This window comes from Nymphaea colorata, chromosome 2 (genome assembly GCF_008831285.2).
Source record: "Nymphaea colorata isolate Beijing-Zhang1983 chromosome 2, ASM883128v2, whole genome shotgun sequence".
Classification (NCBI taxonomy): Eukaryota; Viridiplantae; Streptophyta; class Magnoliopsida; order Nymphaeales; family Nymphaeaceae; genus Nymphaea; species Nymphaea colorata.
In genome coordinates this window covers 15377159-15402246 of record NC_045139.1, presented here as the reverse complement: position 1 = coordinate 15402246, position 25088 = coordinate 15377159, and the positions used below count along the sequence as shown (strand labels likewise).

The following is a 25088-nucleotide window of genomic DNA, read 5'->3' as shown; positions in this document are numbered from 1 at the left end:
TACATGTTGGAATTAATCTGTTCTACATCATCGCTGGTTCAGTTTTTTTGTTTATTATGAATCGGTTTCTCAGGTTCTGGCAGTCAAGGGCTACTGTGGCTGTGCTTTCAGTGAAATGCTTTCCATGTGGAGCAGTAGAATTGACTTTATCAAAGCCCAAAAGTACTGCTTTTTTTTCTCTAACAGTAGAACAAATTATATATGCTTGGGTTTTTTCATGACAAAAATCATATATATATATGCTTAGCTTTCTCTTCTACTAATCAACGTTTTCCTTTTCCAAATTGGTCCAAGACTAGTCTACATGCGCAATTGATCATGTCAATTCAGTCCTTCATGTTTAATGTTAATTGAAGGAATGAGTTAAAGGAGATTATTAGATCTGTTTTTTCAAATTAAACGTTCTCATGTGGCTGTCTAGATCACTCCTGACTAAGATGCTACTCATGATTAAAAGAACAGAAAACATAGATTTGATCTAGAAGTGGTGCAAATGTTAGGGATATTGGACTTATCATTGCAGTAAGACACAAGAACCATCAACTTAATTTCTATATAACGTGGAAGATGAGAAAGTAAGCACATGTATATGTGGGAGTATTTGATATCGATCTTTTCCTAGTTCATCCTCAATTACAGGCAAATGACAGACTCATAGCTTCCTTTGAAACAGTGCTCTATATTAAATACGACAAGTAAAATTTATTTTCCTTAATATTATGACAGTAAGTACACATACATGAAAGAAAGAAAGGAATGGATTAATAGACGAAAGCATATATAAAAAAATTTGTTGCTATGCGGTCCATAAGGTGGAACAGAAGTAGCATTTTCTCTTGATCAATACCATAATGCTTCAACATTTTTTTGTTTTTCATGTTGGTATGAGTCTCTTGATGTGATTTGTCTATGAAGAGTTGTTTTAATTTAATTTCTGTTGGTTCTGCTGCCTCTAGACATGAGATACAATCCTCTCAGCTTCGTCGTTCTACAAATAAGGGAGGTGTCCTGGTTCCAATGGCATCCTTTCAGTGTATGTTCTAGTCCACTAGATGGCAGGCTGCAGTTAACAGTTCTAATTAAAGTTTCCGGGGGATGGACACGAAAATTAAGAGACACAATCTTGAATGCTAAGGATCATGCTAATTCCAGAATAAGTGCAGCAGTTGAGGGATCATATGGGTGTAGACCGCTATACCATCTGCAGTACGCTCACATCTCTATGATCCTAATAGCAGCAACTTGATTTATTGGTGCAACATCGCGTGTTTTATTTTCTCGATGGATCAAATCATTGTCACAAAAAACGGGGACGGGTATTAAATGGCGAGGAAAAAAACGGGTATAATACGACAATGTTTTATATATCGGGAATAAAACGAGAAAAGTTCGGCAATTTTTTTTTAAAAATTAAACATTTAATACATCTTAAAAATTATAAAAAATAATAATTAATAAAAAATGGCAAAAACGGAAAATTAACGGCAAAAATGGGAAAATAACGTATAATACGAGTATTATACGGGTATTAAATGGGTATTATACGCGTTTTTTGTTTTTTTGACGTTTTTTAAAAAAAATGAGAATAATACAGGTATTATACAACAAAACTGTTTTTGGCATTAAATACGCATTTTTTTTTAAAAAAAATACGTTTTTTGTGAAAATGGACTTCTTTGAAATTGTGATGGATGCTTATTATGTTATTTTGTATATCTAATTACGTGCACTGCAGCCCAATTGTTCTTGCATGGTTCAAATATCAGTATATTGTTTTCGTCTTGAACCCGATGACTGAAACCGTAAAAAAATAACATAACTTTTTCAACATTATTATTCTGAGACATTACTGTATTGTTTTTTAAAAGATTTTCCACTCATTGCTTTTCCCATTATGCTTTGAAGCTTTAGAATTTTTTATAATGTTTCACCACGATTTTCCCAACTTGAAAAATCAAGTCTTGCGAATATCTTATTACTACGGAGACAATATTGAGGAATGATTCATCTGGTCCTGGTTTCTACTTTTCATGCTTCCCTGTTTGCTATCAATTGCATTAGCTGAAGTGCTATGAGAGGTAAACTTTGTTATATATATATATTTTGGTAATACCATGCTTAATGTAGTGGAAATTGCATGTAGCAGGCTGCTTAATTGGCTTAGATGAACACGGGTTAAACCTAAGACACAACAGATCTGGAATAACTTTTGTAGCATTAACAAGTCAAACAGGGTAGCAATATTCAAAATCATGTTCTAGTCTGCACATTTCAAAAAGCAACTGTAGATCATGTGAATCTTACGATGAGCAACTGCCTTGTACGCAGAGATAGTTAATCGTCTACCCGACCAATTAATATGGTGTCAGAGATTCATCAGTGTCGACATTTGAGAGTTTGGATATCAGTGCATAGACTAGATTTGAAAATCATTCAGCAACCTATTACTGGAAGTTCAACTAAAACACATTCATGCTTTTAATTACATATGTTCTATTACGATGGTACATACATCCAGAAGTTTGATTAGTTTCTTTAAGTCTTGTTTTTTTGAACGACTCAAAGTGCAGTTTCTACCTCCACAGATACGAAAATCTCATATTGGTAGCTGGGGGCATAGGCATCTCGCCCTTCATTGCCGTTTTGAAGGACATCATGCATAGAGCTCAGGAAGAAAAGGATTGCCTGCCCAAAAAGATTTTGCTTGTTTGGTCAGTGAAAAGATCAGAGGAGCTTTCTCTTCTTTCTGATATTAATACAACATTTATACGCGCATTCTACCTCAAAGTTTCAGATATAGAAATTCAAGCTTATGTAACACAAGAATCAGGAAATCTGCTGGTATGCTTTATATTCAAATTGTGACTATTAAAAGTAGCATTTGTGTAGATGAGCTGAGTTCCATGATCTACAAACTAATACAGGAAGACGGAAATTATAATTCCGGAGGGGAGATAGTGAATTACTTTCCCAGCACAGGCAATAGCATGTCAACTTTGGTTGGTTCAGGGAGTGTGAAATGGTTGGGGATCTACATGTTCTCCTCGATATTTGGGTTTATAGCACTTGAAGGTCTGGCGGAATTTGTCTTGGGAAAACTAAATATATCAATCTCGTGGTTAAATGGACTTGTATGCATCATTTGCATGCTCGCAAGTGTCATCCTGTTTGGAGGGCCTATTATCATGCTCTGGCGTCGTCAGGAAAGCAGCAAGTTGGAGTTTGATGTCCATGAGGAGAACAATGATGCTGCAGGACTAAATAGCTCCACTGAGTACCGCAAAAATGCATCAAATGATCTTCTTTCCTTGTTATCTACTCAATATGGCCAAAGGCCCAACTACAAAGGTAATCTTTTTGCACATAACTGCTCATATAGGTCACTTTGTTAGTATTTCATGTATCTTCTGCTCCAAGACTGATGATATATTTATTAGATTAGATACTTTCACAAATGTTTCATGAATTTGCCCTAAGTTTTTATGTACGTACTTAAAACAATAACAAAGTATTCCTCTTGCCAAACAGCCCCGTTATGTCAGGCACAGAGGAATCTAGTGAGACAGGAAGACATTTAAGTATGATGTTAAAATTCATTAAAACAGAACTCAAAGGATGAGAATGTCTGCAAGCCAGGTGGGTTACACATTCTTCAGATCATATTCATTATCTGATTCTTTTCTATTCCCATTGTTTCTGTGCAGAAATTTTCAGTTCTATATCAGAAAAGTGGGGGAACTTGGATGTGGGGGTTCTCGTTTGTGGTCCTCCAGGCCTTGAGTCGAGCGTTGCTGCAGAGTGCAGGAACTTATGCCAACCCGTTTTCCACTTCCATAGCGTCAGCTTTGAATTTTAACTATGTTGATGTGCAATTATCAATGCATTGCATTGTTAGATAAAACTTAAATGAGGTCGTCATTTTTTGGAGCTTGATGAGATTGGCAGCTCGCTGTTCAGCTGAAAATGTGACGCAGGAGCAGAGCAACCAGATTTATCTTCATATTTTGGATTTTTATTTGTTATTTTCTTTTATTTGATTAGAGATTCTTAAATCCGCTTTTACCCTATTTAAAGGCACTTACGCCTCATTTATAATCAGTTTTTGAGTGAATAAGAAAAAAAAAACCATAATGGTTATTTATGTTTTCTTTTCACATTTTATATTCTATTTTGCATTTCTTTCTGTTATCCCTAGATTAGGTAGGCATTGATCGTGGCTTAGAAGAGAAACCCTTCTTTCTTTTTGTATCAACTTGGTATCAGAGATTTGGTTTGTTTTTCCATATTGATCGTGATAATGCATGATCCGAGGAAGAGTCCTGAAGGCCAGGAGCGTATCATGCAAGAAATGAATGAATTTTTAGTTGAATTTAAGAAAAAAAATATGCAACCAAGGAGAAATTGCTGCAAATTAACAAAAATCTTTCAAAAGGATATGAAGAGTATCAGATATAATTGAAACCCATCGTCTGGCAGCAAAGAAGCAAAGATGTATCCAGCGTCGGAGAGCAAAGAGGCAGACAAGACTCCGTCATGGGAGCGCAGCACTGGCACCTAAGGATGCCGGTGGAAACCCAAGACCTGGCGTAGGTTACAACCAGGTGGCAGACGGAAGAACGGTACCAGAAAGCTTCTGGCGTTCCCCTTTCTAAGACATAGGGTGGCACCCATGCTTGAAGACACCAGAATCTACCCCACCAGTGAGCATTCCGCCTACCAGTGGGTCTGGGACGAGCAATAGTCGATGTCCACCACCATCGCCACGGATCCCCGTGGTGGGATGCAACGCGCGGCCCTGATCGAGACCTGCCTTTGCCTGCCATCTCCCCCATCGATGTGGCAATGGGACCCCGATTTTCCTTCAGATAAACCCACGCCACCGCTGGCTGCCAACGACTGGCCAGGCAGCGGCATCAGCACAGCAGACCGACCGCCGGTGGGGTGATACTAGAGGCCCCATTTCCTGTCCTTCCCATGCACCGGCAGGCAGTTGGGGAGCGATTTGACAGCACATGGGCCTCCCTTGTGCTGAAAGCCACACACACACAAAAAAAAAAATGGCAGCGTGAACATAACAAAAGATTAAGGAGGAAGCGGAACCCATCAGATGGTCAACAAAAAATCCCGGAATAGTTTCATCTGCCATTCAAAGGTCTTGTAGCAGTACTGGCTGCTGCCTCCTTTGTGGTCTGCAACTGTTTAGACTTTAGGTAGGTAGAGAGAGAGATACGTTGGTGGTGCAGTTCTTCTCGTAAAGATGCTCCTATGATTACTCTGGAAATTAGAACACCTGCTTATTTCACAGAGTTGGGTGCTTCTATACGAATAGAATCTGTGAAGCATTCACTTTCAATCTACTTCCCTACAGTGGTCTCATCCAATTAAGGCAAATTCTGGTGAAGCCTAATTTTAAACCCAGCAAGGTCGGTTTATGTCTTAGGTTTAAGATCAAAAGTGAATATATTATGGTGTCATTTCAAAATAGAGCAGCGTAAATGAAGGCATTGGAGATGATGCTTACAGATTGAAGATTATGATGCATGGCAACATTCATGGCAATGAAAATTACGATGGATTTAATAGTTAAAGATATCAAAGAAGAATTATTATGCCGTTAATGCTTGTAACGTATCTCGCGCAACTATTCCTTGAAACAAGGAGCTGTCGTTTGTAAAAGGCCTAATAAATATCAAGGTCTTGGAACTATCGACTTCAAGGTCCATGAAACTCCACGTTGAACTTTTGTGCTCTTTCTTTTATCTCAGTAAAGAACTTTGATGGTTAACTTACATAATTGTCAGCAGAGGCCCGGCACCCAGAACGAACCAAACACCACCAGACAGTCGTCAAAGTCGGCGTGTTTTTCACGTTCGAATCTCCCACTCTCTCTCGATGTTCTACCACTGTTTCTTCATAAGTTTGTCTCCAAGCTCATCGAAGTCCTATGTATTTCCAAACTTCCATGGAGGGAAACTCTCCTTGGGAACCATTCCTTGCTGAAGATGGCGGAGACGATGGGCTTCTCTTCAGATCTGCTCAATGCCTCAAGGTTTGCCTGAGCTGCAGCTTAAAGCTTCTTATGGTAGCCATCTTCCTCACATGGGTCGTCTTCGTCTTCCTCCTTCCCACGGACTTCATGGGAAAACTGCTCGCCAAATGGATTTCCATGACCAACACCACTGTATATGGTTCATCAGGTGAGATCCGGGAAGATAATGACTCTTTTAATCATCAGAGGCAGGAACGAAAGGGAAGCAATTACCACACCAAATTAGTTAAGAACAACTTAGCTTCGCAATATTTATTCTCTTTCTTTCTTTCAATTTCCTCCATTGGCAGGGGTTCCTTTTCTCCTGTTCAGCGCCCCTGTTCTGGCTATTGCGCTGCTGGGGGCTGCCTATCTCGCCTTCTTTCCCACGGAGTACAATGAGTATGAGGCATTACTGCTTATAAGCTTCCTTCAAGATCTAAAACTGTGCTTCTTAGTTTATGCGTTTCTTTGGCATTGCAGAAGAGCTCATGAACAAATTAAATTGGTTGCAGGAGAAAGAAGAAGAGGCTGCCATCTTTCCGGGTATTATGGACCCATCCGGTCATCGTAAAGGGGCCTCTTGGTGTGGTTTCTGCTGCAGAACTGATCGGAATTATTGCATTTGCAGCTTATATCCTTTGGGCACTGCCTGCTTATATGATAAGAGACTATACCTCTGGACCGTTTCTTGCTCCAAGTGGGACGGACCTGTAAATTCCTTGCTCCCTTCTTTTCCTTTTCCTGCTGATAACAATAAATTTTATACTTTTTAACATTTTTATATTTCTTTATGCTTTTAAAAAGTTTTTTTTTTTTATCATTGCATACTCATAGGTATAATTTTTCAGGGTGTGCACTAGGGAACCTCGACAGCCATGTCTTAAAACAAAGCCAATGAAAGACTCCACATTTCCAGGCTTTAGGAACTGATAATTTGATTATCCATGTTTTCTCTAGGCAGGCATGCATGTCATTTGTTAGAGAACACAGGTGAATCTTGTCAGAGCATGTTTTTGTAGGCCAATAGACGCAAGTCTCTTCCTTTGGTAACATAGAATTTTTAATGAAGGGGAGCAGAAATATAATTTTTTTAAATTTTTATGTAGAATAATGAAATCTTTTAAAATTTACGTGTAAACTAAAAGAAAAATTGTAGAGAAAAATTGTGGCAATCAGAAGGGCGGGTTTAGATGAAGCCACAACACTCAGCACTGCTATGTCGTTCCCACGATTCTCTATTTTGTTGTTTCCATTGAATGTTGGTGGTGCAGAATCAACTACCATTCAATGGCCAGTAGAGCGTTGGCTGAGCAACAGTTGAGAGAGAGACAACTCCGCTGAGTAGTCTGCTTTGCAAGTGCAACAGGAGAGATAGAAAGAGCCCCTCTTCTCATAAAATTACTCTTACTATTTTAACGAGTTTCTTAAAAAAATTGTTTATATGTTTGGGTGGGCATGACAAAACCAGGTTTCGAAAGGTAGTTTTTTCACCCCTTCGTAAAATAGCGTTTTCAAAAAACAAGTTTTTTTGAAAATGTCATTTTCAATGTTCCCAAACACGTCCAAAATGGAGTTTTGGAAGCAAAAAGATGTTTTTAATCCAAAACATTATTTTGGGTGTGCAACCATGCTGGGGCTCCCATGTTCCTTTTCTAATAAAGGGACTGCTATATAATTTTTCAAAATTATTGGGAGGCCAAATTAAAATGTTTAAAAACTTGAAATGATAAATATATTTTAACTTTTTAAAAATTAAAGAGAGCCCATGGCTCCTAGCTCTGCCCATTAAGCTATTAAAATACATTTGGACTCCTTCCTACAAGGAGGAAGCCATTTAGGGGCATTAATTCGCCGTATCTCGTGCCCACGTTTTATCATGTCACACTTTATCTCCAAGCTACTAGCACTCATGTGACTTAGAAAATTAGTATTTTTTTTTCTTTTTCTTTTTTGAAAATATGATTTTTCTTACTTTGCCATTCTATCATGAGGGCATTTTAACCATTTAAGAATCCAAGCATTGGCTTTAATAATTAATGCTTTGGGCACCCGATCCCGAACATTCCAAACTTATGACCTGCAGCATCCAAAAGGTTGGTTGAGTGGGCATTTATGATAAATGCCCAGCACATGCTGGGGCAAAATAAAAAACTATTGTCATTTTCTTTTTCAATAAAAGATTTGACCACTTATATTTAATTAGTTGGGATGTAGTTCTCCTAGCCAGTTAACAAAGTGAAACATTTTATAGTTATTGTAATATTTCAAAAGTTTAATCTAGTATAAAAGCAATGAGATGATTGTCATGATTTCTAACCTTTTCGAGGGTTGAAGCCAAAACTATTAAGGGGTGGATTGGGATCCGTCGAATCAAGAGCCCAAGCCCGGGAGTGGGTCGGGTTGTTATTCAAAATCGGTTTAATACTCGAACCTAAGGTCCTACACCCGCGAACGCATCCAAACTCAAGAGTGGATAGAATTGTTATAGCTATCCCCAAGATCATAGTCTATATTTCATAGTCTATATTTGAGTGCTTATATTGAGAAGCCCTTCATTTCTCTTACCTGCACAGTTACGTAGGTGCAAAGTGTGTATGTCAGCTAATACACTCGTCCCATCCATTGACGCACGACCTTCATCCCACTCGAATCGGTGGCTGACCTCCTACCAACTCTAGCCGGAACAGAGGAACCCAACCAGTGCGCCAAACCGGGCAATGTGCACGAAATACTCCTCATTGCAATGCAATAATTGAAATATGCATGCATGCGTTCTTTCTTTTCTCACCTTATTCAAGTAAGTTGCTCCTTCAATCTCCTTTTTCTCACCCTTGTCCGAACCTTCGACAATCACAGGTCCAAATTCTGTTGTAAACTTCCTGAGAATGCAATCTGCATAATGCATGGTTTTCTCTGCATCCTGCACATTTAAATCATGACCGCTAGTGTGGGCAGCTTTTGCACCAACCCCTCAAAGTTTTTTTACATTCACATTAACATCTTCAAGTGTCCCTTTCTGTTTCCACTTTCTTGTAGCGGCTGCTGTATTTATGTCCAGGTGTTTGAATTACCGAACTTTGCTCGCAGTGTCCATTTTGGCCGCTGCTTCAGTCGCCGTCTTGGAGCAGTTGGATTCTTTTGCGTTGCGTTTCTTCTTATACCCACAGCTAGAGGCTCCATTCTTCTCCGCGTTTTAGACATTCCATTTGAACATGCAATCAGGTATCACAAATGGTTGGGACATGTGACGTTGATCCTCCTCACTTTGCATGGCCTGGTTGTTATCTTAATATGGATCGCCCAGGGCACACTGCAAGCCAAGGTCGGCAAATTCAAACCAGACATCAATTTGGTTCTGATTAAAAATTTTCGTCTTCTTTTCTGCCGTCTTTTTTACATGTTAGTTTTACCATGAAAGTTGAATATCAGATCAAATCAGAAGAGGTGGCCTTATTGCAGTTTAGATATAGATCATTGAGCTCCTCCCTTTTTTGCTTACTAGTGCATAAGGCTGCTTAAGGAATCAACTTTAGAAATTGGAGCCATGTATCATGGAAAGTTAAATGTCTCAAAGGTTTAGATTTCGATTTCTAAAGAATAATTGAATGTGTTACGGTTGGGCAGATTCATGGGACTGTAACTGTATGTTACTGTTGCCAAAAGGCACTTACGTATAACTCATATTGCACATTAGTGGTGGTCTCAGAGATGTTAAAGTCATCCTGCTTTGTGTTCACCTAATATTGTATGTTGTGGAAATTTTGCAGATAATTCTGTGGCAAACTGACGGTATCGCCCATTGTCCTGGGGCAGTAAGCCTTTTGGCTGGGCTGTTGATGTGGTTAACTTCGCTTTCTCCAGTTAGAAGAAAGCGCTTCGAGCTCTTCTACTACACCCATCAGCTCTATGCAGTGTTCATCATTTTTGCTGCATTGCATGTTGGAATTAATCTGTTCTACATTATTGCTGGTTCTGTTTTCTTGTTTATCATGGATCGGTTTCTGAGGTTCTGGCAGTCCAGGACTACTGTGGATGTGCTTTCAGCAAAATGCTTTCCATGTGGAGCAGTAGAGTTGACTTTATCAAAGCCCAAAAGTATTGTTCTTTTGCCCTTATTTTTCTCAACACCAGAACAAATCATGTGTGTGGGTTAGAACAAATTATGTTTGTGTGTGTCGACGCACCCATCGTATACAGTAATACAGAGAAATCTTTTCTTAAAAAATGATTTGCTCTTGGGTTTTGGTCATGACAAAAACAATATGTATGTGCTTGGCTTCTGTTCTATTAATCGATGGTCTTTTTTTTTTTAATTGGTACTTGATTATACGCATACAGTTGCAGTTATTTATGTTTAATATTAATTGAAGGAAGGAATTAGTTAACAGAGAGGATTAGATCTATCAATTCTTCAAATTAAACAATCTAATGTGTCTGTGCATATCACTATACTGGCTAAGCTGCTAATCATGGTTAAAACAAAAAAAAAAAACATCGATTTGTCTTAGAAGTGGTGGAAATGTTAGGGGGATATTGGACTTGTCAACTATTGCAAGACCGACAGGAAAGGTGTCCTTCTTGTATATATCGTGGAAGATGGGAGAGTGTGCTGCATATATGGTGTTTGATGTCGATCTTTTCCAAGTACATCCTGAATTACAGGCCAGTGAGAAACTCACTGCTTCCGTTCAATATTATGACAGTATATACCATATAGAAAAATAGAAGAAAGGAATGAATTAATATAAAAGCATAAGCAAAAATATTAATTTATTGCCACATGTTCCATAAGGTGGAGTAGAAAGAATTAACCCTTCGTCTTGATCAATATCTCAATGCTTCAACATTTTCCAATTACATCCTGAATTACAGGCCAGTGAGAAACTCACTGCTTCCGTTCAAACACTGCTCACCAAAAACGACAACTAAAACTGCTTTTCGATCAATATTATGACAGTATATACCATATAGATAAATAGAAGAAATGAATGAATTAATAGAAAACATAAGCAAAAATATTAATTTATTGCTACCTGTTCCATAAGGTGGAGTAGAAAGAATTAACCCTTCGGCTTGATCAATATCTCAATGCTTCAACATTTTTCAATTTTTCATGCTGACATGCGTCTCTTTATGCAATTTGTCTATGATGACTTGCTCTAATTTGATTTCTGTTGGTTTTTGCTGCCTCTAGACATGACATACAATCCTCTCAACTTTGTCTTCCTGCAAGTAAGGGAAGTGTCGTGGTTCCAGTGGCATCCTTTTAGTGTTTCTTCTAGTTCACTAGATGGCAGGTCGCATTTAACTGTTCTAATTAAAGTTGCCGGGAAGTGGACACAAAAATTAAGAGATGAAATCTTGAATGCTAGGAATCATGCTTCCGGAATAAGGGCAGCAGTTGAGGGGCCATATGGGTATAGGTCGCTATACCATCTCCAGTAAGCTGAAATCCTTATGATCCTATGTAATTAACATGAGATAGAGCAGCTTAATTTACTGGTGCAATTTCATGGCTAATATTCTCGATAGAGCAAGTAGGTAAATTGAGATATGTGGAACTACTTATGTGCACCATAGCCCATTATTTCTTGCACAGTCGCTATATAACTGTACTGTTGTCACTTTGAGCCCCCAACAACTGATACCATCAAAATGTAATAATTTCTTCAATATATTACCAGAAATGAAAATTCTGAGGTATTACTCTAGGAGATTCCTGATACTATCCATTGTCTTTCTTGAAGTCTCTTTTTGTATTTTAAGTATATGATGCCTTCTCTTTTTGTTTCTCCACTGTTGTTAAAAAGTTTTCTGCTCACAGCTTTTTCCATTATTCATTATATCTTTCGAAGCTTCAGAACTTCCAATTGTTTCCCAAGATTTTCCCAATAAAAATCTCATTTTGGAAAACTTTTGAGAGAACTCTGACAACCAATGGAGACAACGTTAATATATGACCCATCTCTCTGTTTCTATTGTTCATGCTCCCTTGTTTGCTGTCAATGGCATTTGGTGAAGTGGATGAGAGGTAAACTTTCTTTTATGGTAATGCCCTGCTTAATGCAGTGAAAATTGCTTGTAATTGGCTGCTCTGGCATATAACTCTGCCATATTGGAGCAACATCTCTTTCCAAATGGTGAAGGCATTTAATCACATGAGGACCATGTTCTCGGTGGTGCCCTTACAGTTATAGAAAAATGAAGAAATTAATTCCAAAACTTTTTTTCAGGCCCAAACCAATCCCTCAATTTGTACATGACAAAAAAATTCATGATCAGTAGTACTGAGTCATGGTTTGTCAATCTAATCAAATCTCTGTTGGGCTGTTGAAGCAAACATCTCTGTTTTTTCATTTAGTCTCATTTTTTATCTAGATAAAAACTGAACAAGTCTGCAGATCATGGTAGAAATTTTGATAATTAGGACATATACAGTTCCAAGTCAAAACCACTGAAGGCTTCTCAGTGGGCTTAGATGAACACGGGTTACACTTCAAAGTTCAAACACAACAGAATTTCTGGATGAACTTCTGCAATATTAGTAAGAAAAATAGGTCAGCATTCGAGTCATGTTTTGGTCCTGCAAATTTCAGAAAGCATTTGCAGATCATGGGAATCTCAGGGTAACTTACGGAGTAATGAATATAGATAGAACCCAAATATATATCATGGTGGAGATTCATCAATGTCTGCATTTCAGAGTTGGAATCAATGCATAGACTATATTTAAAAAATGATTTGCTAACCTGTCACTGACAGTTCAAGTAGAATATCATCAGCCGATTATCATGAACCCCTTATTTGTTTGCAGTGAAATGAATGACGGTGGTGCTTTGCAGAAGTTTATCAGTTTCTATAGCCTTTGATTTCTGAATGACTCAAATGCATTTTCTACATCTACAGGTATGAAAATCTCATATTGGTAGCTGGGGGCAGTGGCATTTCTCCCTTCTTTTCCATTCTGAAAGACATGCTGCATGGAGCTAAGGAAGAAAAGTATTGCCTTCCCAAGAAGATTTTGTTGGTTTGGTCAGTGAAAAGATCAGAGGACCTTTCTCTTCTTTCTGAAATTAATGTAACATCGATATGTGCATTCCCCCTCAAAGTTTTAGACATAGAAATTCAAGCATATGTAACAAGAGAATCAGGAAATCTACAGGTATGTCCTATATTTGAGGGGTTTTAGCTATTACAAATAGTGCTCGTGAAGACGACATTAATTCCATGTTCAACAAAATTGCAGGAAGGTGGAAATTGTAATTCTGGAGGTGAGATAGTGAGATACATTTTCAGCACCAGAGGCAGTAGCATGTCCACTATGGTTGGTTCAGGAAATATGAAATGGTTGGGGATCTACATGTTCTTTTCGATATTTGGCTTTGTAGCACTTGAAGGTGTGGCAGAATTAGTCTTAGGAAAGCTAAATATATCAAACTCATGGTTAAATGGACTTCTGTGCATCATTTGCATGCTTGCAAGCATCATTTTGTTTGGAGGGCCTGTGATCATGCTCTGGCGTCTGTGGGAAAGCAGCGGTTTGGAGTTTGTTGACGATGATGAGCAGCAAGAGGATGTTGCAGGACTAAATGGCTCCACTCAGTACGGCGAGGATGCATCAAAAGATCTTCTTTCCTTGGCATCTATTCATTATGGCCGACGGCCTAACTACAAAGGTAATCTTTCTGCTTATAGCGTATATTTATCAGCACTTCATATGTGTGTGTGTGTGAGAGAGAGAGAGAGTGTGTGTGTGTTTGAGAGAGAGAGAGAGAGAGAGAAAGCGAGAGAGAGATTTATGATCTTAAAATTCATCACAACAGATCTCAAATCAGCATGTTTGCTTATCAGGTAGGTCACACATTCTTCATATGTCAACGGTTGATTATTTTGTATTCCTTTTGTTTTTGCAGAAATTTTCAGTTCTATATCAGAAAAGTGGGGGAACGTGGATGTGGGGGTTGTTGTTTGCGGTCCACCAGGCCTCGAGGCCAGTGTTGCTGCACACTGCAAGAGCATACGCAACCCAGTTTTCCACTTCCATAGCTATAGCTTTGAATTTTAACTATGTTCATGTGCAGCAATTACCAACTTCATTGTTCGGTAAAACTCAAATACGAGACCATCAAGTTGGACTTGAACAAACTTCATGCCCCTGCAAAGCAAGGAAGCAGCAAAAATAAGAAAAAGACTGTACATGGTCCTTTTCGTAGAAGGAAGGCAATAACTAGTAATAAATTACCCTTCCGCAGAAGGAAGGAGATAACTAGCAATAAACTAAAGTAACGTGGCTATTCAAATGTGGCCATGTGGAGGGCCGTGAGGTTCCCGAGCTTATTAAAGTTGAAAAAATTTCTATGGGGATAAGTTTATTTATTCATTCTTCCTTTTTCATTTACTTGTGCAGGGATTAGACTGAATATTGTAATGGTTACTTTCATAATTAAAATGTTGTACTGCTCTTGTTTTCTTGTTCTCGTGGCCTAGTGACAGGATACCCCAGGATCTGGCTCTCCACAGACTTGTTCAGCTGTGCAAACAGCTGCACAACCGGGGAGCAACCCCGACTGCTCAAAATCTCCATTAACAGTGCAAGAAACTATAATACCCAACTCGCCAAGAATACAAGAAGTTAATCCATCCCAACCTGATGGGTCTTGTAGACAAAGTGAAATACTTGGTAGAATTTTGTTAAAACCTAGCGTATAATTTAATCCACTGGCCTCCCATCAATGAAATTTCTAGATAGAACCTCACAGCCTCACAGGACTACCAAGGACGTTTCTTGTATAGATAATCCCCCAAAGAACGGTTGCAAAGCAGAACGAACTATGCCAAGGTAAAACACTTGTTCAATGATAGAAAGGTGTTCACAATACGCAGAAAAAAAGAAATTGAGGGCACAAGCATGTTCTTTCACAAGAATGGATAGCTTTATTGACATAAAGACCAGAACATATCTTTGCCAATCACCTCACTGGCACTGCCTTTCAGCAGATATCAATTAGAATCGATCTTTGGGCGCCCATGCCATTCGAACCAGCAACCGGACGCGCAACTGACCCGACCAAGTGCCGTGCGTCAAACCTCTCGGGCTCACTAGTTCACAGAAAAGATCAGTTCTATGTCAAAGTGGGGTAACGTCAACGTGGGTGCGGGTGTCCAGCCATTTGCAGCCCACCAGGTCTCCAGGAAAGCGTCGGTGCAGGATTAACAGAATGGATGACTCCATTTTCCACTTCCATGGCTTTGAAAAGTCAAAAGGGTAGCTACTAAAACTCTTTAAAATATGCAGTGGGACAAGATCGCACAAGTTCTGAGAAAAATGCATTCAAAGTTGTGGCTGTTCGAGAACAGACCTCATTTATGATCTTACAGCACCTGGAAGAAAATAAGAGACGGCGTCTTCTGCGGTGCTGGCTATTCTCAACCTCGTGGTATGTGTGGACAGCCGGCAGTGTTATCACCTGCTGCAAGGAACCGTCGTTGCTTCATGGCTTGGCAAGGCCCATTTCAGGCGACGTACGGGACATTGGGATACAGCGACAGCTGGGTAGCGATCTCGTCGTTTGAAGTTGTTTGTTTGCTCTGTCATTGACCTGTTATTTATGGCCACAATTGGGAAGTTTTTATATTTTATATTTAAACTAAGTTATTATTTTAATATGATTTACAAATTAAACATAAATTACAATTTCAACCAGTTCACAAAAATCGGCCGAGTTCAAAACTGCGGCAGATGGATTAGATTCATCTGCCAATACTGCAGTACCACTTGCTGTATACTGTTCTAACTTTCGTATTTTATTAATATTTTTAAGTATTTCTTAGTTCAATCTTTTTTGTTTACTGCTTGCGCCCACATCAACTATAATAGAACTTCATAAATATAGGATAAAAACTGCTTAAAACACGACTGAATAAACAAAGTTCTGCATCCAACAGAAAGTTGGAACCAGAAGCACAGTACATGAGATAAGCAAGCAAAGAAACAGAAAATATCACTAGGATGTAAGAAGAAGATGGTTTAACTTCTCATATGAAAGCCCCAAAGACATTTGCAGCTGCTCCATACGCTTGTTGAGCAGTCTCCTTCTTAGCTCAGAGAGACAGAGAGATCCACGCACACACACACACACACAGACAGAGAGAGAGAGAGAGAGAGAGAGAGAGAGGAATTCGCTGATTCGAAACACTGAAGCAGAATTACAGGAGAACTACAAAAATGCAACTTCAAATTCTTTTTACAGAACCTGTGCAGAGCTCATGCGAGAAAAGAAATAAAAAAGAATCTTCCCAATGGAAAACATCTTTCCAAAGGGTTCCCTAAGTCAATCTAAAGTTTAATGGACAGACAGGACAAACTTTCCAAGGAATTGAAGGTTTTTCTTGTGACCAAATTACAGACAAGAACACTTGTAACCAAATTAAGGACAAGAACACTAAGCAGTTCCTCTTCTCATCACATACACTTTTCCCTTCCTCCATACCAAAACAGGAAAGGCATAAGAAAGAAAAAAGAAATATCAGTTTCATTAGATCTATAAATGCTCTAACTATTCTGGTTGTTGCAGATGTAAGCCCCTTTTTCAGCTTCCATTAAAAGAATATGGTGAAATTCTACAAACTGAGACATGCAGATGGCTCAAACAAGCAGTTACAAAACATGCTTCTACCCGATGCTTCAGGTAGCGATTTTCACTTGCTCCCCTTTTTAGCTTCACTATAAAGAATGACACCAATAACCGTGAGAGCGTAACCAAGCATGCCAGTTACAGAGACAGGGTTGCGGAAGAGCAAGATAGAAACCACCACAGCAACTGCACCTTTTGCATTGCCTAGCACCTGCAGGATAGGTGAAGACTCATGAAATAACACAAACTTCAGAACTCTAAAAGTGTCTCCATAAAAAGGTTCCATCGCCAAAGGTATGAGAAAGTAGTATTTTTTATCTTTTCCAAGTGGTGAGGAGCAACACCTCAATATGAATTCTTTCAAGAGATTTCATGTCCATAACATTCAATAAACTGCAAGAATTCTGGCATTTCACCAAAATCTAACATCTCATTTATGTCATCATTTAAGAGAACTATCCACAATTGATCTCCTAACTTTGCTCGGGCAACATGCAAAGGTCATTAAGTTGACAGGCCATCACAGGTTCAGCTCGGAATGAAGCAATCTTTTCAACAAAGATGAAGCAGGAGGAATGGGGTGCGGCCGTGCGGGGGTGTTTGGTAGAACCGGTGTTTATGAATTGGAGGCCTGCCAAACTGCAGCCAGTGATGAGCGTTTTACCTTCTCCCCAGGCAAAGAAAGTGCCGATGTTGGAGAATACCAAGCAGACTTCTTTCACATGGATTGATACCTGAGAATGAGAATGAGACTGACTTGACATGCCGCGTTCCCCAAATGGTATTTTGGTTAATAGAGAAGCGCATATAATTAGCAACCAAAAATACCATTTGGCGAGTGCACATAGCCAACTTCTCCATGCGTTCGACTCCGAAACAGGCAAATCAGTAGTTCTAATCATCCATAGACAGTCAAAATGGTTCAAACTTCAAAGATAATATGTTCCCATTGTTTGCAACCATTTCAGAACGCCAAAAGCTACCACAATCCATTCTTTCACATAATTGAGTTTCTTGCTAATAATGAAGCATTTGAACTCCTAGCCATAGAAAAAGACGAGAAGGTTCTCATTTTCACCACAGTACCAAATGCCAGGTTGAACCCAACAAAAAAAAAAAATTTAAAAGAGAAAAATAAAAGGGTGCCAAAAGATAGGGCACGTTAATTAGCAGCAGTAACAGAAATAGCTTCAGAATGCTAGAATATCCTTTTTGACATCCTGCTGCTACGCAAGTCAAGATCATTGTTCACATACTCCATACAAGAAAATTTGAAACGGTATCGTTTCTTTATTCAATTTCTGTGTTATTCACGTCATGTTTCAAACAGGTAGCGACTAACGTCTTGAAACTATTAGTTTCTCTAATTTCAGGAAGAAAGGCTAAGACAATAAGGAAAAAAGAAACATGAACCACAAGGAAAAGAGTCTGGCAAGATGTACGTACTTTTATTTCTTTCCTTTGAAGAATAGCCGAAAATTTGTGTGAAGTTACTGACCATGATGTATAATACTTAACATTGTCACCCTCTTCAATTCAATAAATGGGAATAAACAGAGGCATACAGCCAGTAACTATCGTGCCATATTATATTAAATAACGAATCAAAAACCAGATTTCCAATTGAATGCCATATATCAGCAATGAAAATCTGCAGCTCCATGTCAAGTTATCAGAAAGTTTGTCTTTCATAAGGAAGTTTATCTTTCATTCTTCATTTCATTGATGTTGACTTTTGCAGTTTAAAAATAGACAAACACCAACTTATGAAAAATTAATCAGAAAACAGAGCTTGTTAGTCTACAAAAGAAGCCAACTAGATATGTGCTTATATAAGTCGCTCGAAAGAAATTGTAAATATATTAATCCAAATATAATGCAGGTGCCTTTTGAAATAGTAAATGACACAATTAATGGACGACATACCTGCAGAGTCAAGGCACTTGTGTGTTTGGTGACCAAGAAGTTGGTCAAGTTAACAAAGTATGCCAATGATGAATTGAATGACAAATACCAAACAACTCGGATGTCACGCCTTGCGAGTGCAATGGTGAAGCCCAGCACATTTGGCTCCATGTACAATGTGGCAGGCAGCAAAAGCACAACAGCAATGGGAGCCATGTAGAGAAGAAGATTCATTGAGTTCAGCTTTTCCCTACAAAGAAGAAGCAAATAAGGTTCAGCACACCTTTCACTTATTTGATTTCAGTTTAGGTAAGAAGGGTCAGAAAGATGCTAACGCTCACAGAACATGAAAAAATATGTAGAACCCAGAACTAGCAGGACTGGAATGCTAAACAAGGATGCACCTTAGGAAAAAGTTTCCAGAAGGCACACATGAATAGATAGGTGCACAGCATGAGACTAGTTCCTGTAAGGCTGTAACTACAACTGACACTAAAAAGAGAATCCAATTAGACGTGTTACCAATCTAGCTAGGCAACTCAGAGTAGCGCTGTCTTTTATTGTCCTGGAATCCTAATTCCCTTTAACGATAGAGAACGGCAACCCAGGAAAAGTAACAGTAGCAAAGGTAGTACCCTTCAGAAGACAGCAGAATCCCTTGGAGTACTGACTTTAACGCCCTCGCAGCAGTTGCGCCAATGCACATTATAAATCCAAATAAATGAAAACTCGGCTCTCCCTGCGACAAACATCAACAAGGTCGGTTAATGCGTATCCAGAAAGACTAAACCATCAAACACCAAAATCATGATCCTGTTCTGCTCCTCCGGCGGTAACAAGCGAATGACACATTTTGGCAACATAGAAGAGACTGCCTTCCAATTTCAACTGCCAAGTTTTCCCTACAATATGATTAACAAAAATGAAACGCAGGAGGATCATAAAATCGCAAATCAAACATCCCACTGCATCTAGAAAAACCAAGAAAAGGAATTGATTATCGACCGGAGAAGGGAAAAGAACTAAATGTCCACCTAACGAGAGGATCAAAGGAAAACCATTTTACAGTCAAAGCTCAATGGAACTATTTAAACGCGTCACGCTATAAGATGATTAACAAACCAAAACGACATTGCAAGGCAATATTTAAATGAAAGGGAAATCCATTCCAGACAAATTGCAACCAAAGTAATCGAAAGAAAACAGAGCACCGAGCTTGACTAACCCCACTTGCTATGATGACTCCGGTGACAACCGGAATCAACGCCACATACGTCAGCCAGGCTTCTCGCTTTAACGTCATGATGTAGGCGAAGACAGCGGTGAAGAAAGGGGTGGTCGCCCCAACCGCCTGATTAAACGAAACAGGGAGGTATTTGAGGGAGACGTTCCCGCTGACAACCGAAGCGCAGAAGATGGCGCTAAGGGAAGTGATTTTCATGAACTGCACCTGCGACCGCACCATCTGCATCGGCACCAGCTTGAACCAAGCAATGGCCACGTAGCTCAGGATCGAGCATGCCATCATGTGGCACATCGTCAGAAAGATCGGGAATCGGAACCCGTAGTTGCTAAGCAGGTACTTGTTGAGCAGAAGGACTCCGATATTGGAAGCGTACCAAGAAGTGACGAGCCCGAACGTAAACAATCGGCCGCCAGCGCCAGCACCTCCTCCGGCGGGAGATTTCCCCGACTGAAGCGGAAGTATTCCCTTCATCGCTCTACGAGACCCCGCCCCTAATCCAACGCCAGAAATCCTACAAATTCGAGCTCGATTTCACGCATAGAGGCAATGCAGCTAGAATTTCGTCTCAAAAACGACGCCAATGGCGCGCATTTCGGTGGTACCCATCAAGACCCATCAGTGAAATCCACGGAAAACCATGCCAGGACAATCGACGGGTCTACTTGGCCGTCGAGGTGGAAGCTAAGATCTCTCGGAGAGGATTCATGAGAAGAAAGGCGTCGATCTAACGACGCCCAAACAGAGCACGTAAGAAGAAAGCAACTACCTCCGATCGAGCGAGAGTTAGCTTCCAGACAGGGACGAAGCTAAGATCGGAAAACTATAATTTGCAGTGAATATCTGAAGAAGATTAGCACTGGCAAAGAGAAGAATGCGACGAAGAAGGAGGAGGAGGAGGAAGCATGGGAAGCGGAGGGTTGACGAGGATTCCTTTCCGTTGAAATCTTAAAACGACTGCACCGACGTTCGCGCGCGCGCGCTTGGAGATATAAATAGTTCGGATCTACCGTGTACCTGATCCGGCCTAATTGAATCTTCCTGAACCGGATTCTTGCTTGTATCAGGTCCGGACTTTAATTTCTTGATACCGATTTCGGATCCTTGCCGAATCTCTGAACTCGGTCTCAAATCCAGTCGCCAAAACCACGTAAACTAAAGAGTCCGAATCCCCTTAACATTCGGATCGTGTTTCTCTGTATTAGATCAGACTAAATCGATCCAATTCCGAGTGACCACATATTGAAAGCGTAAGAGGCGGGTGTGAAAACTCACCCCATATTGAGATGCAGGCCCCTGTATTTGTTCCATGTTGTTAGTGTTTGTAGTTCGATTAACAATTGAATTAAGGTTTAGTTAGCTTAAAATTAAACACTAAATACTCTAAATGTTGGGGTCTCACATGAGATGAATACAAATCTTAAATGTAAGATGGTTTACTCTTTAAAAATTAAAATCCAAATCTATCTTAACATTTATCTCAAACTGGTTTAGGTCTTTATAGATTGCTGCATCCAGTTCGATTTGGCCTAACAACTTATCGGGCTAACCCAGGTCCAGTGAATTGGGGCCTGCGTGCCCGCCGTTATGGGTCGAGCCAACCCATGAGATTACCAAATAAACCGGGTCTTTACTGTAGATACTAACCCGATCTAGTTACGCCGAGGCGTGGGTAGCAAAACGGGAGGAGCTAGGGTTTTTGAAGCTCCCCTCTCCGCCTCCCTCGAAGTCCTTTTAAAAACATATCATCCTTCCTTTGCTTCTCTCTCCCGAGGGAAGTCTTGCACCTCGACGCTGCGTTTCACTCGAGCCCCTTGTTACTGTCGTTGTTGCAGGCTTTGTGTCCTGATCATCCGCCGTCATGGGGTGAGATCCCTCTCTGTTTCTCTCTCTCTCTCTCTCTCTCTCTCTCTCTCTCTAGATATGAGTGGTCTCCTTCGCTAGTGCTGCTTTCTTTTCAATTGTTAGCATGTTGGTACATTTGAAAATCTTGAATCAAATTCATAGTTACCTTAATTCTGGACGTCCAATAGGTTGGTGAAATTGCTTTTTTCTTTGTGCATCGATTTCTATTTGAAGCTTACGATCTGTACAGCGACACACAGCACTTAACGCCGTGGAAGGCAGGGACTAGTTCTTGACATGCCATTGTGGATTAGACTAGGTAGTTTTCAGTCAAATGCAACAGATATAAGGAAGAAAGTTAATGGGTTGAAACCGCCAAATCTTGGGTTGCTGGGTAACTCATTGCGCTTTTTCGGTACATACGCCCTTGGGTGGAAAAGGCCTGCTTTAACCAATAAAAAATGCATTCAAAGATCAACTGCTTCAGGGCAATCCAGGATAAACATTAACAATCAAGGCCAGTACCCTTTCTGGTTTAATTGGTTGCTCAGATTCGAAAGTACCTTAGTTGAAACACCTTGCTGATCTTCAGATAGTTTCACATTAACCATTTGAAGGGGATCCTCGGTCAATTTCATATCAAACGGTTTTAAGGGGATATCGGCCTATTAGAAAAGGAGCTAATGTTGAAACTTACTGCTCCTCCATGCCTAATTTAAATAATGGAACAGAACAATCTTGCTTTTCAGGATTTAAGTAAGTCCATCTGGCTCTATGTTGCAATTGGTCAACGACTTGAGCTTGTGCCCAGTAGTAGTTGTAGCTTTAGTTTGGAGGAGTACGACCAATCCTTAGAAACTGGAACTTTGTTGTTGTAGGTTCCCAACAAGAGGAGGCATGGCTGCGGAAGAATAGGGAGATGGGTTGGGGTTGTTATTGTGCCTGACTGGGGTCCGAATCTAGAAGAAATTTGTATCTTATGATCAAAATGTCGCATCGCTGAATAGGCCTTGTTTTCTTTCGTTACTTTCATCTATTGTTTCTAGCTTTTTTAGGGTTCTGTATTTAAATTTCAAAATAATTGCTGTTATGGCTAGATGTAGCATAACAAAAAGTATGAATTATTATTTCTGCCTTAGTCATGTTGCTTGTGATGCTCAGCCTACGCGTCGAGCAACTGTAACTGCTACTTTGAATTTGTAAGTAACACCTATCTAGAAAAATGTGCATTGCGCTTATGGCATCAAACACTTTCTTCCTTTTGGTATGGTGTATCGTTGCCGCAGTTTAATGGTGACAGATAACTGTTAAAATGACCAATTTCCTTGGAAGCACTTGATTCAAAGCTTTACGGAAGTTATCGTTCTGTATGCTATTCATTTCCACTCGTCTTGGGTTTTAAATTGCAATTGTGGCTGTGTTGTTTTTATGCACGAGTTTAATATAAACATGGAATATATCAGGAAGACTCGTGGTATGGGAGCTGGGCGCAAGCTAAAGACACACAGGAGGAGGCAGAAATGGGCTGATAAGTCATACAAGAAGAGTCATCTTGGCAACGAGTGGAAGAAGCCTTTTGCAGGATCTTCACACGCTAAGGGAATTGTCCTTGAGAAAATGTGCGGGCTCTTTCATATGTAGATTTCTTTCTGTTTTTCAGCCTCCCTCGTTATAATAATTTCAAAAGGATAATCCTTTCTTTTTGGTTGTTCCAGTGGAATTGAAGCCAAGCAACCTAACTCTGCTATCCGAAAGTGTGCTAGAGTTCAGTTGATCAAGAACGGGAAGAAGATAGCTGCCTTTGTTCCTAATGATGGTTGCTTGAACTATATTGAAGAAAATGTGAGTTATCAGTTTTACAATCTTCATGTGGTACATGGTTGGAAAATTGGACGAGTCATCTCCTGATTCAATGGAATTGACTTGAATGCTTACTTGATTGGATGAAACCACTCATGTATGTCTTTTTGAAGTTTTATCGTAAAACATAAATTTACATGCCATGTTCTATTATGTGTTATAGAAAACGTTGACATGGTAGGCCTTTGAAAATATCCAATTACTAGTATGGATCTTTGTCCAAAAATTAACGAATGAAATGCAAGTCAGTCTGACCTACCAAGTTCCTTGCCTGATTCAGTATCCGTAGAATGCCAACCATGATTCTGAGTTCTGTATGAAACCATGTCTATAGATTCGTTCCATTGTTCTTTCAATATTTCTCCACCCATTGCATTTAGGGCTGAATAATCAAGTTAATGACTGCATTGACCAAGATTGTGAGATACTGCGACAATAATCCTGCAGGATGAAGTGCTAATTGCTGGATTTGGACGGAAAGGGCATGCCGTCGGTGATATTCCTGGAGTCCGTTTCAAGGTGGTTAAGGTGTCTGGTGTTTCTTTGTTGGCTCTGTTCAAGGAGAAGAAAGAAAAGCCTAGATCTTAAGTTTGTTCCTCATTTTTGCCATGTAACCTTACATTGTTTTTTGATATTCTGTGGAGTTGAGCTTCAGACACTTCTATTTTATTATCGTTCAACTTTTTTTTACTTTGTTTACACTCCCATTTCTCTCGTCTTTCCATTTTGTCTTGTGGTACGCGATGCTTTTTCCGTGGCTGTATAGGTGAGGCTCTATTCATATTATAAGCTCCCAATGTCGAGATATTCGTTTAATTGTCGTCACCTTTTAGTTACTCATGATAAAGTGCCTATCTTTTTAGAGAAATTGTTCTGGTTGCTCTTTTATGTCACCTATCTCTAGTTAATTATGGAAAACGATGCTCTTTGAATGATCGCCGTTTCGTGGTCCATCATTCTTGTAACTACTGTTAACAGCGCGTGAAGTCAAGAGCATGAAAGCAATGTCGCAGCTACGTGGCCAGCTCTTGAGAACGATGACTTGCGTATCTGAACACTGAATGTGGTAGTTCTGTATAGTTACCATCGTTATATAATTGAATGGCTGAATCCCCTGAGGCTCTGACTGTCCATACGATGAAGGCTTTGGTGCCGTTTTTATAAAATAAGTTATTAATGTAGTGATATTGATATTTGAAGAAAATGGATCAGGTGCGATGCATGCTGGTGGGAAGAAAGAGAAGGCGGATCATGAAACGTAAGCTGACTAAGGCATAGCGCCTAGTCAGTCGCTTTTGAGACAAAAGTTTAGTAAAATGATTTTGAAACCTCATAATTAGTAAAATGGGTTACGTCTTAACATAGACAGTATCAGCTTAGTGGTCGACTTGGTCCATGATTTTCTTGATGAATTCGTGGGAGATCTTTTGTTATCAATACCCCAAGTCTGATCAAGCAATACCCAATTGCTAAGAGATCTCTATCTGACTCTGGTCCTTTTATATCTGCAACCAGCGATATGGAGATGTTCTTCCCCTTGACTCTTCATGTGGAGCCTTAATAAGCTGAG

The 25088-nt window shown here is 39.7% G+C and overlaps 3 protein-coding genes across 4 annotated transcripts; 2 read left to right on the top strand and 1 right to left on the bottom strand.

The window, feature by feature from the left end:
* The first annotated feature begins 5814 nt into the window (after positions 1-5814).
* Positions 5815-14508, top strand: LOC116248676 (ferric reduction oxidase 7, chloroplastic-like). Its single transcript, XM_031621603.2, has 9 exons — positions 5815-6197; positions 6340-6430; positions 6544-6741; positions 9119-9353; positions 9799-10126; positions 11226-11472; positions 12938-13193; positions 13278-13707; positions 13945-14508. Exons 1-9 carry the CDS (start codon positions 5945-5947, stop codon positions 14094-14096), a joined length of 2190 nt encoding a protein of 729 aa, XP_031477463.1. The 5' UTR covers positions 5815-5944; the 3' UTR covers positions 14097-14508.
* A 1738-nt stretch (positions 14509-16246) lies between these two features.
* On the bottom strand, positions 16247-20733 carry LOC116249346 (probable sugar phosphate/phosphate translocator At3g11320). The gene is made up of 4 exons (XM_031622595.2): positions 19796-20733; positions 19206-19309; positions 18592-18820; positions 16247-16876 (listed from the first exon to the last, which is right to left on the bottom strand). Exons 1-4 carry the CDS (start codon positions 20285-20287, stop codon positions 16730-16732), a joined length of 972 nt encoding a protein of 323 aa, XP_031478455.1. The 5' UTR covers positions 20288-20733; the 3' UTR covers positions 16247-16729.
* Positions 20734-21518: 785 nt separating this feature from the next.
* Positions 21519-24208, top strand: LOC116249347 (40S ribosomal protein S23). 2 transcript variants are annotated; one of them, XM_031622597.2, is made up of 4 exons: positions 21519-21679; positions 23122-23277; positions 23374-23500; positions 23966-24208. In XM_031622597.2, exons 1-4 carry the CDS (start codon positions 21675-21677, stop codon positions 24104-24106), a joined length of 429 nt encoding a protein of 142 aa, XP_031478457.1. In that variant the 5' UTR covers positions 21519-21674; the 3' UTR covers positions 24107-24208. The 2 variants fall into 2 exon arrangements, with proteins under 2 accessions (XP_031478457.1, XP_031478456.1); XM_031622596.1 differs by lacking the exon at positions 21519-21679 and having other exon boundaries at positions 23108-23277.
* Positions 24209-25088: the final 880 nt, after the last annotated feature.